The 12,012-nt window shown below is 39.6% G+C and overlaps 1 protein-coding gene across 1 annotated transcript in view; it reads left to right on the top strand.

Moving 5' to 3' along the window:
* Nucleotides 1–11,734, top strand: part of GALNTL6 (polypeptide N-acetylgalactosaminyltransferase like 6) — a gene marked incomplete at both ends in the record, with an annotated part of 461,783 nt that extends 450,049 nt beyond the window's left edge. The window contains 2 exons of the mRNA XM_084285866.1: nt 5,792–5,941; nt 11,567–11,734. Coding sequence (XP_084141992.1) covers nt 5,792–5,941; nt 11,567–11,734 — 318 coding nt within the window. The remainder of the gene's footprint in view (nt 1–5,791; nt 5,942–11,566) is intronic.
* Nucleotides 11,735–12,012: the final 278 nt, after the last annotated feature.

Here is a 12,012-nt window from a genome sequence, read left to right as displayed (position 1 = left end):
ACGTGTGCCTCAAGGGAATCATGAATTATTTCTGCGAGGCTGGAGTAGAACAGCACGTACCTCCTCGCCACAGAATAGTGTTCAAAACACTGCAAGGGAACATTTTTCTGAACAGCATGGTACAGTTGCATTGGACGAGGACTGCCAAAACCCAAGCCAAGCAATTTAATTCAATTTGCTGAACAGTTCAGTGACTTTTCTGGGTTGCTTAAGAGGGGCAGGAGCAGGATCACACAGCTGATTTTGTTCGTTTTTCTTACACATTTCTCCTTTTCCAAGAGCTACTGTTTAAAGTGTGTAATTCAGAAAACAAGCAGCAGAGGGCAGCTCCGCACAAGCTGAACGCAAACGGGCCCCAAGCAAGGTTAATGAATTAGCAGCGTTGGGTGCTTCTCGGTGATGACAACCAGAAAAGATGGAGCTTTTCATCTCTGACTGAGAAGGGTGAAAATTAATGGCTTTAAGTTCCCCACACACCCCGACCCATCAAATAATAATAATAATATTTAACCCTCAAAATAGTCTGTTTTCCTTTGCTAAAATGGGGATTGTTTGGATTCGTTTGTGGTGTGTTGTTTGTGTTTTTTTGTTGTTGTTTTTGTCCCAGGAGACAGGACCACATTCAAAAGCTGTTGGTCCAACTGATAGGAGAATAGGTGCCATTATTTTATCTACCTGTCAATGTAATTCCAGAAATCATGAGAAATGTTGAAGAATCCCTAGAAGAAAATTAGGGTAACATAATTTCACTTTCTCCTAGAAAAAGTTCACTTCAGTTTTTCCTCTATTTTCTAAAACTAGAAAATAGAACTTTTAGAATAAAGATGATTGGCATAATATCCATTACTGTATTACTAAGTAACTTTATTTGCATAATCTTATTACTTTTAATATCCTATTGGTTTCTTGATTAGTATAGAAACAAAATGAAACTGGTTGTACTCAAATATTCAGACTCCTGATACAAGACACATTCATGTATCTGGTAGATTTCAAGGGTGAGTCTGTGCAAGGTACAGGTTTTCAAGATACCAGTTAAGAAAGAAAGGAAAGAATTACAGAATCTCATAAACTTTAAGGTGAAGCAGACTAGATAGTAGACTTGGCTGAAACTCAGAATTTTTATTGGTTTTCTTGTAGAAAAGAAATTCTGAAAATACTTTATTTGGGAAGGTAAAAATGTTCTGGTGATGCAGGGCTTGATTTTTTTTCAGAAACAAGATAGCATCCTTTTCCCTCCTTTTCCAGAAGTTTTCCTCGGTGGAGAGACAGTATGCACTGATGTTAGCAGCCAATTTTCCACTGCTCTAGCCGTAGCTGATGCCTTTGTGTCTTGTAGCTCCTCAGGAACCCAGAGGGCAAAATCTCAATTTCCACCCTGGCAAGCAAAATCTGCTTTTGTGTTAGTGACAGGTGGTAGGGAGAAAAAAATCCCACAAAGGTATATTTTAGATTGGTGTATTTTGATGAAAATTTCTTGACTAGCTGTCCCTACTCAGTCCCAAAGGCTACACAGTCAGAAATGTTACCTGCAGTAGATGTTATGATCACAGTCTAATGAAGCAGCTCCCAAGGAGAAAGAAGGTGATCTTCTACTTGCACCCACAGTAAGCTGTGAAGATCAGCTTTGTTAAGAAGTGTTTGGGAAGAAATGCAAAAGAGCTCACCGGCCCTCAGATAGCTCCTCCTTATTGCTAGTACCTTCTTGAATTTGTTGCTTACAAGTTTGCTATGTATGCCAGTAGACACTAGCGGTATTAATAAAACTATCAAGCATTTTACTGTCATATTTCAAGTAGAGTTGACTGACACTGAGCTGGTCTTGTAACTTGTGGTGTAAATTTACAGGGAGTTCTTTGAAAAATACATGATGTGGCTGGTGTAGTGGATGTTAGTGCTGATGGTATCACTAGATAGAGTCACGACCCCATGTTCTCCTTGGTTCAGCCCCTTAGCAGCCCCTTAGGAGACCTTCCACCCCAGAGCTGTAAAAGCAAACAGCAGGCAAAAGCTTCGTGGATGTCTTGCTCCTTTTCTGGTGAATAGGAGAAGAATCAGAAGTGAAGATGATTGTTACTGAGGTTTCTGGAAACTTCCTCAGAATTAAAAAACAGAGGGGAAGGAAAGGGACGGGAGGGCGGCACATCTTGGCAATCTTCCAACTCTCTCTTCTCAGAACTGCTACCTGGTTTGAGGGGAAATGGGCCCAACCAAAGAGTAGCAAAAGATGTGGTGGCAGGAATCTTCTTTGTCCTCCAGGCTCACCAGGGAGTGAGTGGACAAGCATCATCTCCAGCCCAACCCAGCCAGTAGCTGTGCAACCCACCCAGCTCTGTCTTCTAAGAGATAAAAACTCAAGACAAAGTCTAGTTCACAAATGTGACATTTTGTCCTTGTGCGGGGCGCATGTTGTCTGCTTAAATCTTGTGCTATGGCCTGAGCACAACACTTGCTGACAGAGCCTGGCCAAGCAGCAAGCAACCAACCAATGTTGTCAAGTTGGAGAGCATTAATGGTTTCAAAAGGGCCTTTGTCCTGTAGACAGTCCCAAAACAGTGGCTGTGTCAGGCAATCATTTTTCAGGCCCAGTGCCAATTATAAATTAAGCTCTTCTTAAAAAACTAGAGAGATGGAAAGCAGTATTGTTCCAAGCTATCCTGTGACTGGGCTAGGCCTCATCAAAAGCTAAAGCACACAGGCTGAGAAAATACTTGTTTGCAAACACAGAGGATGGGGCCTTGTTTTACAGGGTCTGTGGTAGGATAGGAGGTGGAGGAGGAGGGGGAAAGGAGCCAAAAGCAGAGAGAGTTTCTTGAACTTGACAGGGAGCAGCAGCCCTGGAAACTATGAGTGAAAAGACAGACTGCTATCTGTTTCTAATGTGCTTGGAAATCTCTTTGCAGCCTTGTTTCAAATACGGAAACGGATGGGAGTGAATGAAGGAATACAGAGGGTTCATCCGTTTCTCATGAAGTCAGGCTCAGCTGGCTCCTAACAGCTTGGGCCACAGGAACAACATCCAAAGTGATGGATGGTGGCAGAGCAGAGTGTTATGTGCTCAGGACCACAGCTAATAACATATAGCATTGTTACACATTATGCAGAGGAAAGATCATTTTTATATTGGCCAGATTTAGTGTTGAAGTACACAGGATTTGATGTGTAATGGAGGATATTATAGAATGGTAAGATTGGAAGGACACAGGCCTTCAAATTTTATCTGTAAGTTTTAATATTTTCTATAAATTTTAATATTAATTGTGTGTAGAGAGGAGTATAACCTTTTTTTCCAGTCATTTTTTTTTCTTCTTTCTTACTCCTAAAACTGAGTTTCTGCCTCTTAACAAGGCTTGTTTTATAGTAGTATCACTGTGGAGAAGATGTACTTTTTAATTTGTAAATGCAACTGTGCTACAAAACATCAAGCTAAGAAGGAGGGGAAGGAATCTGTGTTAGTCTAATCAGTAAGATCTATTATTACACAGATCCAGTTTTTCAGTGGAAGGGAATAAAAAAACCCTAAGTGTTACCAAGTCAAGATTCTTGGCTTTCAAACAGAACACAGCCCTGGCAGTCTTTAGAAACTACACAGGAGTGAGAAGGGCAAAAGGATACCCTGCATCAGGCTGATCTGATGTAAAAGCTAGCTTTAGCTTTTTCAGGTGTTCTGATCCATTCGGTGTGGCAGTAGTCCTCTAGCCAAGGTCCAAAGAGCAACAGGAATGGCCTCTCAGCTCACCGATCATGCACTGAACGAAAAATTTGGAGAGCCAGCCACTGGTAAAGATGAGAAAGGCACTGCGAGAGGACCTCTCTCTTGCAAAATAGTCATGAGAATGAGAATATTGCAAAATCACTGTTCCACACCATTTCTCTAGGTATTTTTTATGCATCACTTTGAGCTCCAGGTTTATTACTTGGCTGTAGAAGAATAAAGCAAAAGAGAGGAAATTGCTTTTGCTGGTTTTTCCTTTAAAGGAAAATCATCTCAGGCTTCCCTTTCTCTAAAGATGCAGCATTGTAGCTTTTTTTTTTTCCTGTATCAAATCTTACTTCTGACTTTGCTTGTGAAACGGTAGCCTATTTTTCAGGGAGTCCATGATGCTGCTTCCAAGAAACATGAATAAAAGTGGAGAAAGACTTAACCTTTTAAGAAGCAGGAATTGGTTTGAAAATGAAGTTAAAGCTGTCCACTACATTTTACTGCAGATAAATCTAAAATGCACTCTGGGGGAAACAAGAAATGAGCAGGACACAGGGACAGACTGAGCAAATGCTGACTAGAAAACCTACAGTACAGAAGTAAATAGGAAACGACAGCTGCTAACAGGCAGAACAAGAGCTTACAACGAGACACCAGAAAAAAAAAAAAAAAAAAAAAAAAAAAAAAAAAAAAAAGAGGTAAATATTCAGATATATGCTTGCTTTCTGTGCCTGCAAACCACAGGAAACAATAATGCCTCTGAAATGCAGTATTTGGAGGATGGTATAGCATTGAAGATGCAGCATTTCAGAAGGATGTATCTTTTAGGTAGATCACAGAGAGAAAATAGTTATCACAATGAAGGGGTCAAAATCTGGGAACCACAGCAGGAGTATTCCAGATCAGACCCACATTGCACTGAGCTTTAGTCTGGATCTGTAGAGACGGGTTCTAACACCAGGAAATATATTCATTGTGGGGAGCAGGTCGCTAGGGCAGTACTGAAACTACCCTGAGATGAGATAGCTGGGGTGCTGGAGGCAGTCTGAGCACAGCCTGTGGAGCTGCTATTCCAGGCGATGAGCCTGTGTGCGGTTCCACGTGAGTGGTCACAGCTAAATTGTTTCCACTAGCAAAGTTTGCTCATTTAAAGAGAGCTTCACTTTCTCGGTGTTATGCTTCAGTTTGTACTGTGGAAAAACAAGAGCCAAGCAGAAAGTCATGGAATAGCACTTACACAATAAATTAAAATAAAATAAAAACAAAAACTTCACAGATCTTAGCAGAGCTTCTAGGTAGCAATTTTCAAGCTGCAACCTGTTTTCTGCAAGGGTTGGTCCACAAGAAAGGAAAATGCACTCTGCATCTTTAAATTTGATGCTGTCAGACCTGTCACCTTCATCTTATGATTGAACAACTGCAGTGTCACAGCATAATTTCAGACAGCTGGTGCCTGATTGAGAAGAATTCCTCTGTTAACTGTGAGCCTCCACAGTTCCTCTCAGGAAGCAAAAAAGAGCTTTAACAAGCTGCCTGTAGCTCACAGGTTTCATGATAGAAAGACCATCATTTAGTGTGTTGTTTGGAGAAAAAAGACAGTCAACAGAAGATACGCTAACAGCATCCCATATAAACAGAAGGAATCTGTTCATTAAGCATAAAGGATATTCTGGGATGGGAAGATCTCTCTAAGTGACTTCTTCAGACCCAAACAAGTGGAGTGTCAGCAGCAGAGGCTTTCTGAGTCCCTGGTAGCTGCAGATCTCATGTGCACCAGTGTGCCTTTAACTGGGGTAACAAAAGGCTTAACACAACATATTCCCTCTCCTCTTCAAATACTGTGTCAACAGAGATTTTTCCCTTCCCTGCAATAAGCAGCTGATTGTGCCTTCCTGGGGCATACTCCGCATTGCTGTTGATGCACTTTAATTAAGGCAGTTGGAATCACTGAATCGTACACGTGTAGTATCTCACTTAATCAGAGGCTGTGTTGTACAGAGCGGGGCAGCATGCATCGAGCTTTGTGCATCTGTTTTTAAACGTTTCCCACTAGTAACAGATTAATGCATTGCCTGATTGTTTTTCTAGCTCTTCACCTTCGGCTGGAGAGAAGACATCCGCCCCGGGGAGCCACTTCACACCAGGAAGTTCTGCTTTGACGCCATCTCGCACAGTAGCCCTGTCACGCTGTATGACTGTCATGGGATGAAGGGAAACCAGCACTGGAGCTATAGGAAGGTCAGATTCACTCTGGGTCATTTCAGAGGTTCAGATTTGAGTCTGTATTCAAGTTAGTGCAGGCTTGTGTTTTCCCATCAGAGAAGCTGTGTTTTAAAATCCACTCTGTTTTATTCCAATTTAATTTTGTGGTAATCTCTCTAGAGTGTGTTCCTGTTGAGCATTCAGCTATTTAGGTCAAATTTAAATGAAAATGGATCTGATCCAGCTCAGAGGGTGTCTGCGTTGGATCCATTCCCTGAAAGGTGTTTTACCATTCTGGCACTTCAAGACACTTGTGTCATTTTAGCAGAGGCACTATTGGAAGTATTTTCATCCAATGTGACAGCATTAAGAAATGCTGCTCATGAGTTAAATATTATTATTTTACTAAGTTTTATGAGTGGAAGAAATATCTCCCTCAAAAAAACCCAAACCAACATTAAAAGCACTGCTGTAAGCCCAAAGACAGCAGGAGTTTATAAATTAAAGATAAGCAGCTTAGACACTACTTTGATGTACCAAGTTTCAGCTCATTTTGATAAATCGCTAAAAATGGTAGGTCAGTCTAGGAAATAAGAGTCTCATTTAGGGTTAAAAAAAAAAAAAAAAAAAAAAAAAAAAGCCCAAGTAATGCTACCAAGTTTGTTTGTTTGTTTTAAATGGTTAATCAGTAAGTTCCCTTGATAAAACATTTCACTAATAAGCACTGTATTCCAAGCAGGATAAGGACATATATTTCTCTGAAGCACTAAGGACTTCCTCTTATGCATCCTTCACTTTTCAGTGACCACTATGCCTTGTCATTCTGGAACCTAAGTGCCAGGAATTGGATTTTGCCATGTAAACCTCAGTAGTGTTTTCTAGATTGAAATGATTCATAGGAAACTAATTCAGAAGCATTAAAAATAGTTCTGCTCATACTTCTTTTGCTGATACTTTTTCTGACTACCTACTTATTAGCCTGTGCCTTTTTTTACTGTATTTATCTTTTAATCAGAGATGCAATGCAATATTTTCCAGAAACACATTCCCTTTGAAGCTGAGGTATTGCTTGTAATAAAGTTAAAATGTATGGGCCAGATATTTAGAGGACATAAATTGTCATGGCTGTATTGCTGCATATCTGGCTTTGTAATGCCATTATAATACCTTCTTGCTTCAGAACCTTTCCAATTTATCTTTTTGCTTGCCCAAGCTGTAAGAAAGAAGCTTTCATGCCTTTAGCACTTCATTGGTGCCTAATGTAGCTGGTTCATAAGAAAAATGCAGGTCTGGAGCTGCCCTCTTTGTGGCTCATCACCTTTGATGTGGACAGTATACAGCAGATAACCCCAAAAAAATGACATTTGAAAAAAATACACAGTGTGAGTTCTATTAAATCCTCTGCACAGCTTCATTTTTCATTTCCAGAAGGCTGACAGGGCTCATATAAAAATTCTGAATGCAAGGCTGGCATTTCCATCTCAGCAAAAGACACCACAAAATTTTGTGATGATGGAAGTACTGACACAGTCCCAACTGTAATAGTAACCTGACAGCAAGCTGATTAGTTTGCATGAGTATTTATTGTTTAACTATAAAACTTCAAATAAAGAAACTGTAGTTGACTAGTGAAAATATAATTTTGTTATTGTTATTTAGGCTTGGTTTTAGTTTGACTACACATTAAGTAGGCTTTGATTGTTTCACAGTGTCTATTTCCTTAGATACAGGGTAGATTTATAGTAGAGATTTTTTGGTGTACAGCTATACAAAAAAAAAAAAATCCGAATGTTATAATCCTTATCCTTTTGGAGCATCTAGGCAATGGGATATATGCTGCTTCCCAAAGAGAAATAGACCAAACAAGCAAAAAGATGCTTATATCAGTTTAATGCTTCTGTAATAGAGCTCTTTACCTATAAGACAGTATGTGACTAAAATTGCACCTTAAAAAATAGGAATAATAGTCTGTGGTTAAAAGGAATGTCTTCTTTTGAAAAAGAAAGAGAAGGTCAGCAACTGTGTTTTGTTCTCTGCATGACTTACCAAAGCCATAGCTTTGTAATGGTCATTTGTTCATCTTGCCATTAATTCTTTCCATTTATTAGGAAAAATGACCTTGTTTGTCAGAATCTTATAAGATGCTTAATATAAAGCATTTATTATCATGCTGTCATGCTATTCCTATAAAATTAGAAGATGAGTTTTTTATTAGTTTAAGGGTCAGTCTCTTTTCATGATTATTTGCATCCTCAAGTCACTGGTGAGCTCTGAGCAAGTATTTGAAAGTCTAGAAAGTCTGCGATACTAAGAAATGATATTTTTTTTAGTCCAAACTATTGGCGTGTAATAAAACAGCCAAGTATACCCTGTAAGAAGCGATGAAGTAGCCTGGCTCCAGGTAATATCATGAACATCACTGTGGATTAGAAAAATAAGAAAGTGAGTTTAATACTAGGAAAACAATACTAGACACCGTAATGGGGTTTTGTAAACAATTCTGGGAGCAATGGGAGAAATCTGAAGATATTATAGATTTTGGAGAATAATGGCTTTCCAATCTAAAGCCATTTCCTTTGCTCTGTTTACAATTCCTAAGCGTGCCAGAGATGAAGATCAACAGTGTCTACAAATCTCCATTCCTCCCAGTGAAGGAATATGCCTCAGGTTTTCAGCTTAGTGTCACTCTGGGGTAATACATCAGTTCTGATAAAGTATGATTAAATTTATGTGCCCTAGTCCCCTTAGTACTATTTGTACAGCACAGATATCCAAGAGAGAGCTGATTTAGTAGGTCTTTAAAAAATAACAGTTATAGTTGTGCAAAATCAGTTCCATTATGCTATAATTTTACGCTGAATTTTTATTGATTACAATAGATGCTAGACTGAAAACATCAAAAACTCTGCCCAGAATGGCATGGTTTGTTCATATTTTCCTGACAGCTTCAGGGACAAACGGTAAGAGTAAGTTCACTCTTCACTCAGTGGGCCCATAGATTATTTCCTCAGACAACCGAAGACATGTCATTGTGATAGTGGTTTTTATCGTATGGACATCTGTCCTGCTGAAACTGCGCTGAGGCTACTGACTAATTTCAGATAAACGACTGCAGCTACCAGCTGATAATGACTTCCAGTTGCTGTTGACCTTGGCCATAGTTATAGCAGTGACCTAGAAGAAATGAAAAGTTCTGTGTCTCATTACCAACCCCTTGAACTGCCGAGGCCTATTATCTTATGGAGAATTTTCTCCTACAAATCATACTCAGACTTGGCATCATGCAGAAGAAAAAAGAAATCGCTCTGCTCGTTTCAGATGTTAGAAAAGTCTCCACAAGGGTCCTTGTGGCTTTTTAATATTGTTGTAAAGAGGAATTTATATATTTCTCTCAGAAAGTTCTTCTCTGGGATGCACATAACTGTTACCCCTTAAAGTCCTCAGCCTGTTTCCATTGAAATCCGTAAGAACAGCAGGCTTTGACCTTAGGTCAGTGTAAACTGGAGATGATAAATTAATAGGCCTTTATACATCGTTAAGTCAGCCAGAAGTTTTCCCAGAGTAGTAACTATGTCGCTCTTCTTGAAAGACGCTCTTCTCTCCTAATAACCAGACTTGCTAAAAGAAGGCACCAACAATGCTTCATTCAAAAATTGCATCCCCTGGCTATTTCTGTGAGAAGACAGACTGCCAGCTCTCTTTGAAAAGGCCAGAGTGTTTTTCATAGCACACTTTTTGCAATGAAACAGCTTCCTTTCCTCTTATACCAGCTACTGTATTAAAGCTTCTAGTATTCCATCTTTAGCTTCCTAGCAGCTTGGCTGACCTCATCCCCAGCTACAATGCGAGGAAAACCAGACATCACCTTCCTGTGAGGCCCTGCAGCAGGTGGGGAAGCTGTGCCGCATCACTGCCCACACCCCATTTTTCAGCCAGTGCCATCCATCAGTCACTCACAGACCAGGAGGAACTGGTGAGGTGCAAAAGGGCGCCACCCCAGAGGGTGCTTGGGAGCTCTGGCAGGACCACTTGTGACACACTGAGGACATGACGTAGAGCAAAATGGGCCCCTACCCACCCTATCCACACAAAGGCGGTCAGTTTGGTTTAGTCCTGTTGGCTTTGACAGCCTCCCTCAGACTTACAGCCCTGGGTGTACGTGTGGTTAGCAGCTTCCTAGGGATAAAAGTTGGAGGTGAATACTAGTGTCTGTGACAGGCAGGTCAAGCACCATCACCTTCAACAAGAGCACAATGACGTACTTTTGAAATTGCTCTTTGTTGTGTATACTAAAAAAAAAAAAAAAAAAAAGATACTGTGCTTTACCAGTATTTCAGACTCCTCAGAATCAAATAATTTATTCTTTCCTAAATTAAAACAGAAAAAGAAGAAGAAGAAGAAGCTTTCCTTTTCAAAAGTGGCTTCTATTTCTTTTTGGCTTGTTGTGTTGTTTTTGGTTTTGTCTTACTACTTTTTTTTTTTTTTTTTTTTTTTTGAATAGAGGGGTATTTTTAGTTCAAGAGGTTTCTGTAAGATTATTACTCAGAACCTAGAGTGCTCCTGTGAGTTTTTAATCAATTGTGATTTGTCAGGTAGCTTTCTTTTTTCCTCTTGCAAACTGGGCAAGCAGGCACATCCTCAATTAATATTAAACTACCATCACGGCATGTTTGGCATGGAGGAAGTTGGAGCCTGCATGTGGTTTACTGAGAGTAATCTGAAATTTATTTCAACAGATAGAGTAACTGTATTGTATAGTCCCTGGGAACTTCAAACCAACCAATCACTCCCACATCTGTCTCTCAACCACTTGCTTACATGAACTAAATATGTTGAAACTCCCCAACAAATACCAGTTGTTTATCTGGGTACTTTATGCTTTACCAAAGATTCACAGTCAGGTTATTAAAAATTAACTCAATTTTTGTGAAGTAAAATTAATAAAACTAATAATCGTAAAGATCGCCTTTAAAACAACATACTCCATACTTACCCTCCCAAAATCTCCATAGGGAGCTAGAATTACAATTACATAGGGAGCTAGTGTTACAATTTTCTTCTTAGGAGTAGAGATAGAGTACTTCGGTGGCTTGTCTTATCAAGGCTGCAGGCAAAGTCTGCATTTTATGGGGTGAGAGCTGAGATCATCAGTCCTGTGTCTGTCTGTCTGTCACAGTATTCCAGTTAATACTCATTACTGACATCTTCATCAAGTTGAATAGCATCCAGTTCCCAGACAGATTGTTACAGATTCTCCTGCCCAGAAGCACAGTAGAAATTGTGAAAAAACAAACCCAAACAAAAAACAGACTTTTCAGGTTCAGACATATAAGTGGGGCCCAGGGAAGGAAGCACATGATATACAAAGATTACCTAAAGATATTCTATCTTTTCATTGTATTATGTAGTTATTATCTAAAGACAAGGAGATGCCTTCTTATTCTTTCCTGATCTCATTTTTTGGAGAATAAAAACCGAAGGAAAAATTACTAGAGTCTCTACAGCTTCATAAATTAAGCTGTGGTTATTACCCAAGGTTATGACACAGAGTATACGAAATCATTTCAGACAGGGTTGTGTTAATCCATGTTCTGTAAAATGAGAACACTTCCAATTACTTGGCATCTGCTACTTAATTGTATTTTTTTCTCATTCCTGTAGGACAAAACTTTGTTCCATCCGGTAAGCAGCAGCTGCATAGATTGCAACCCAGCTGAAAAGAAGATTTTCATGAACAGATGTGATCCTTTATCTGAAACTCAACAGTGGATTTTTGAACATATTAATACAACTGTTTTAGAAAAATTTAACAGCAAGGCCAGTTCCTAGGGAAAAAAAAAAAAAAATGAACACACCCAGTTACATACAGCCTGCAGACTACATTTTCGCCAGCATCTGGGTCAAAGGAGTCAGGAATTAAATTTCCTAGATCCAGGAAGTCTGTCCTGAGGATTAAGAAAATGCCACAGCAAGAGCCAGCAGGCTGTCCTTGTGGATGTACAGTATCTGAAGAACTTGGCTAGGAGCCTCACCGGATGCTGCTGAGAACTTCAGGCTGAAAACTCCCTTGCTGGTCAAGGGAAAACTTTGTTTAAGAACTGTTTAAA

Source organism: Netta rufina (assembly GCF_964035555.1).
Source record: "Netta rufina genome assembly, chromosome: 4".
Classification (NCBI taxonomy): Eukaryota; Metazoa; Chordata; class Aves; order Anseriformes; family Anatidae; genus Netta; species Netta rufina.
This window is presented reverse-complemented; position numbering and strand designations above follow the sequence as displayed.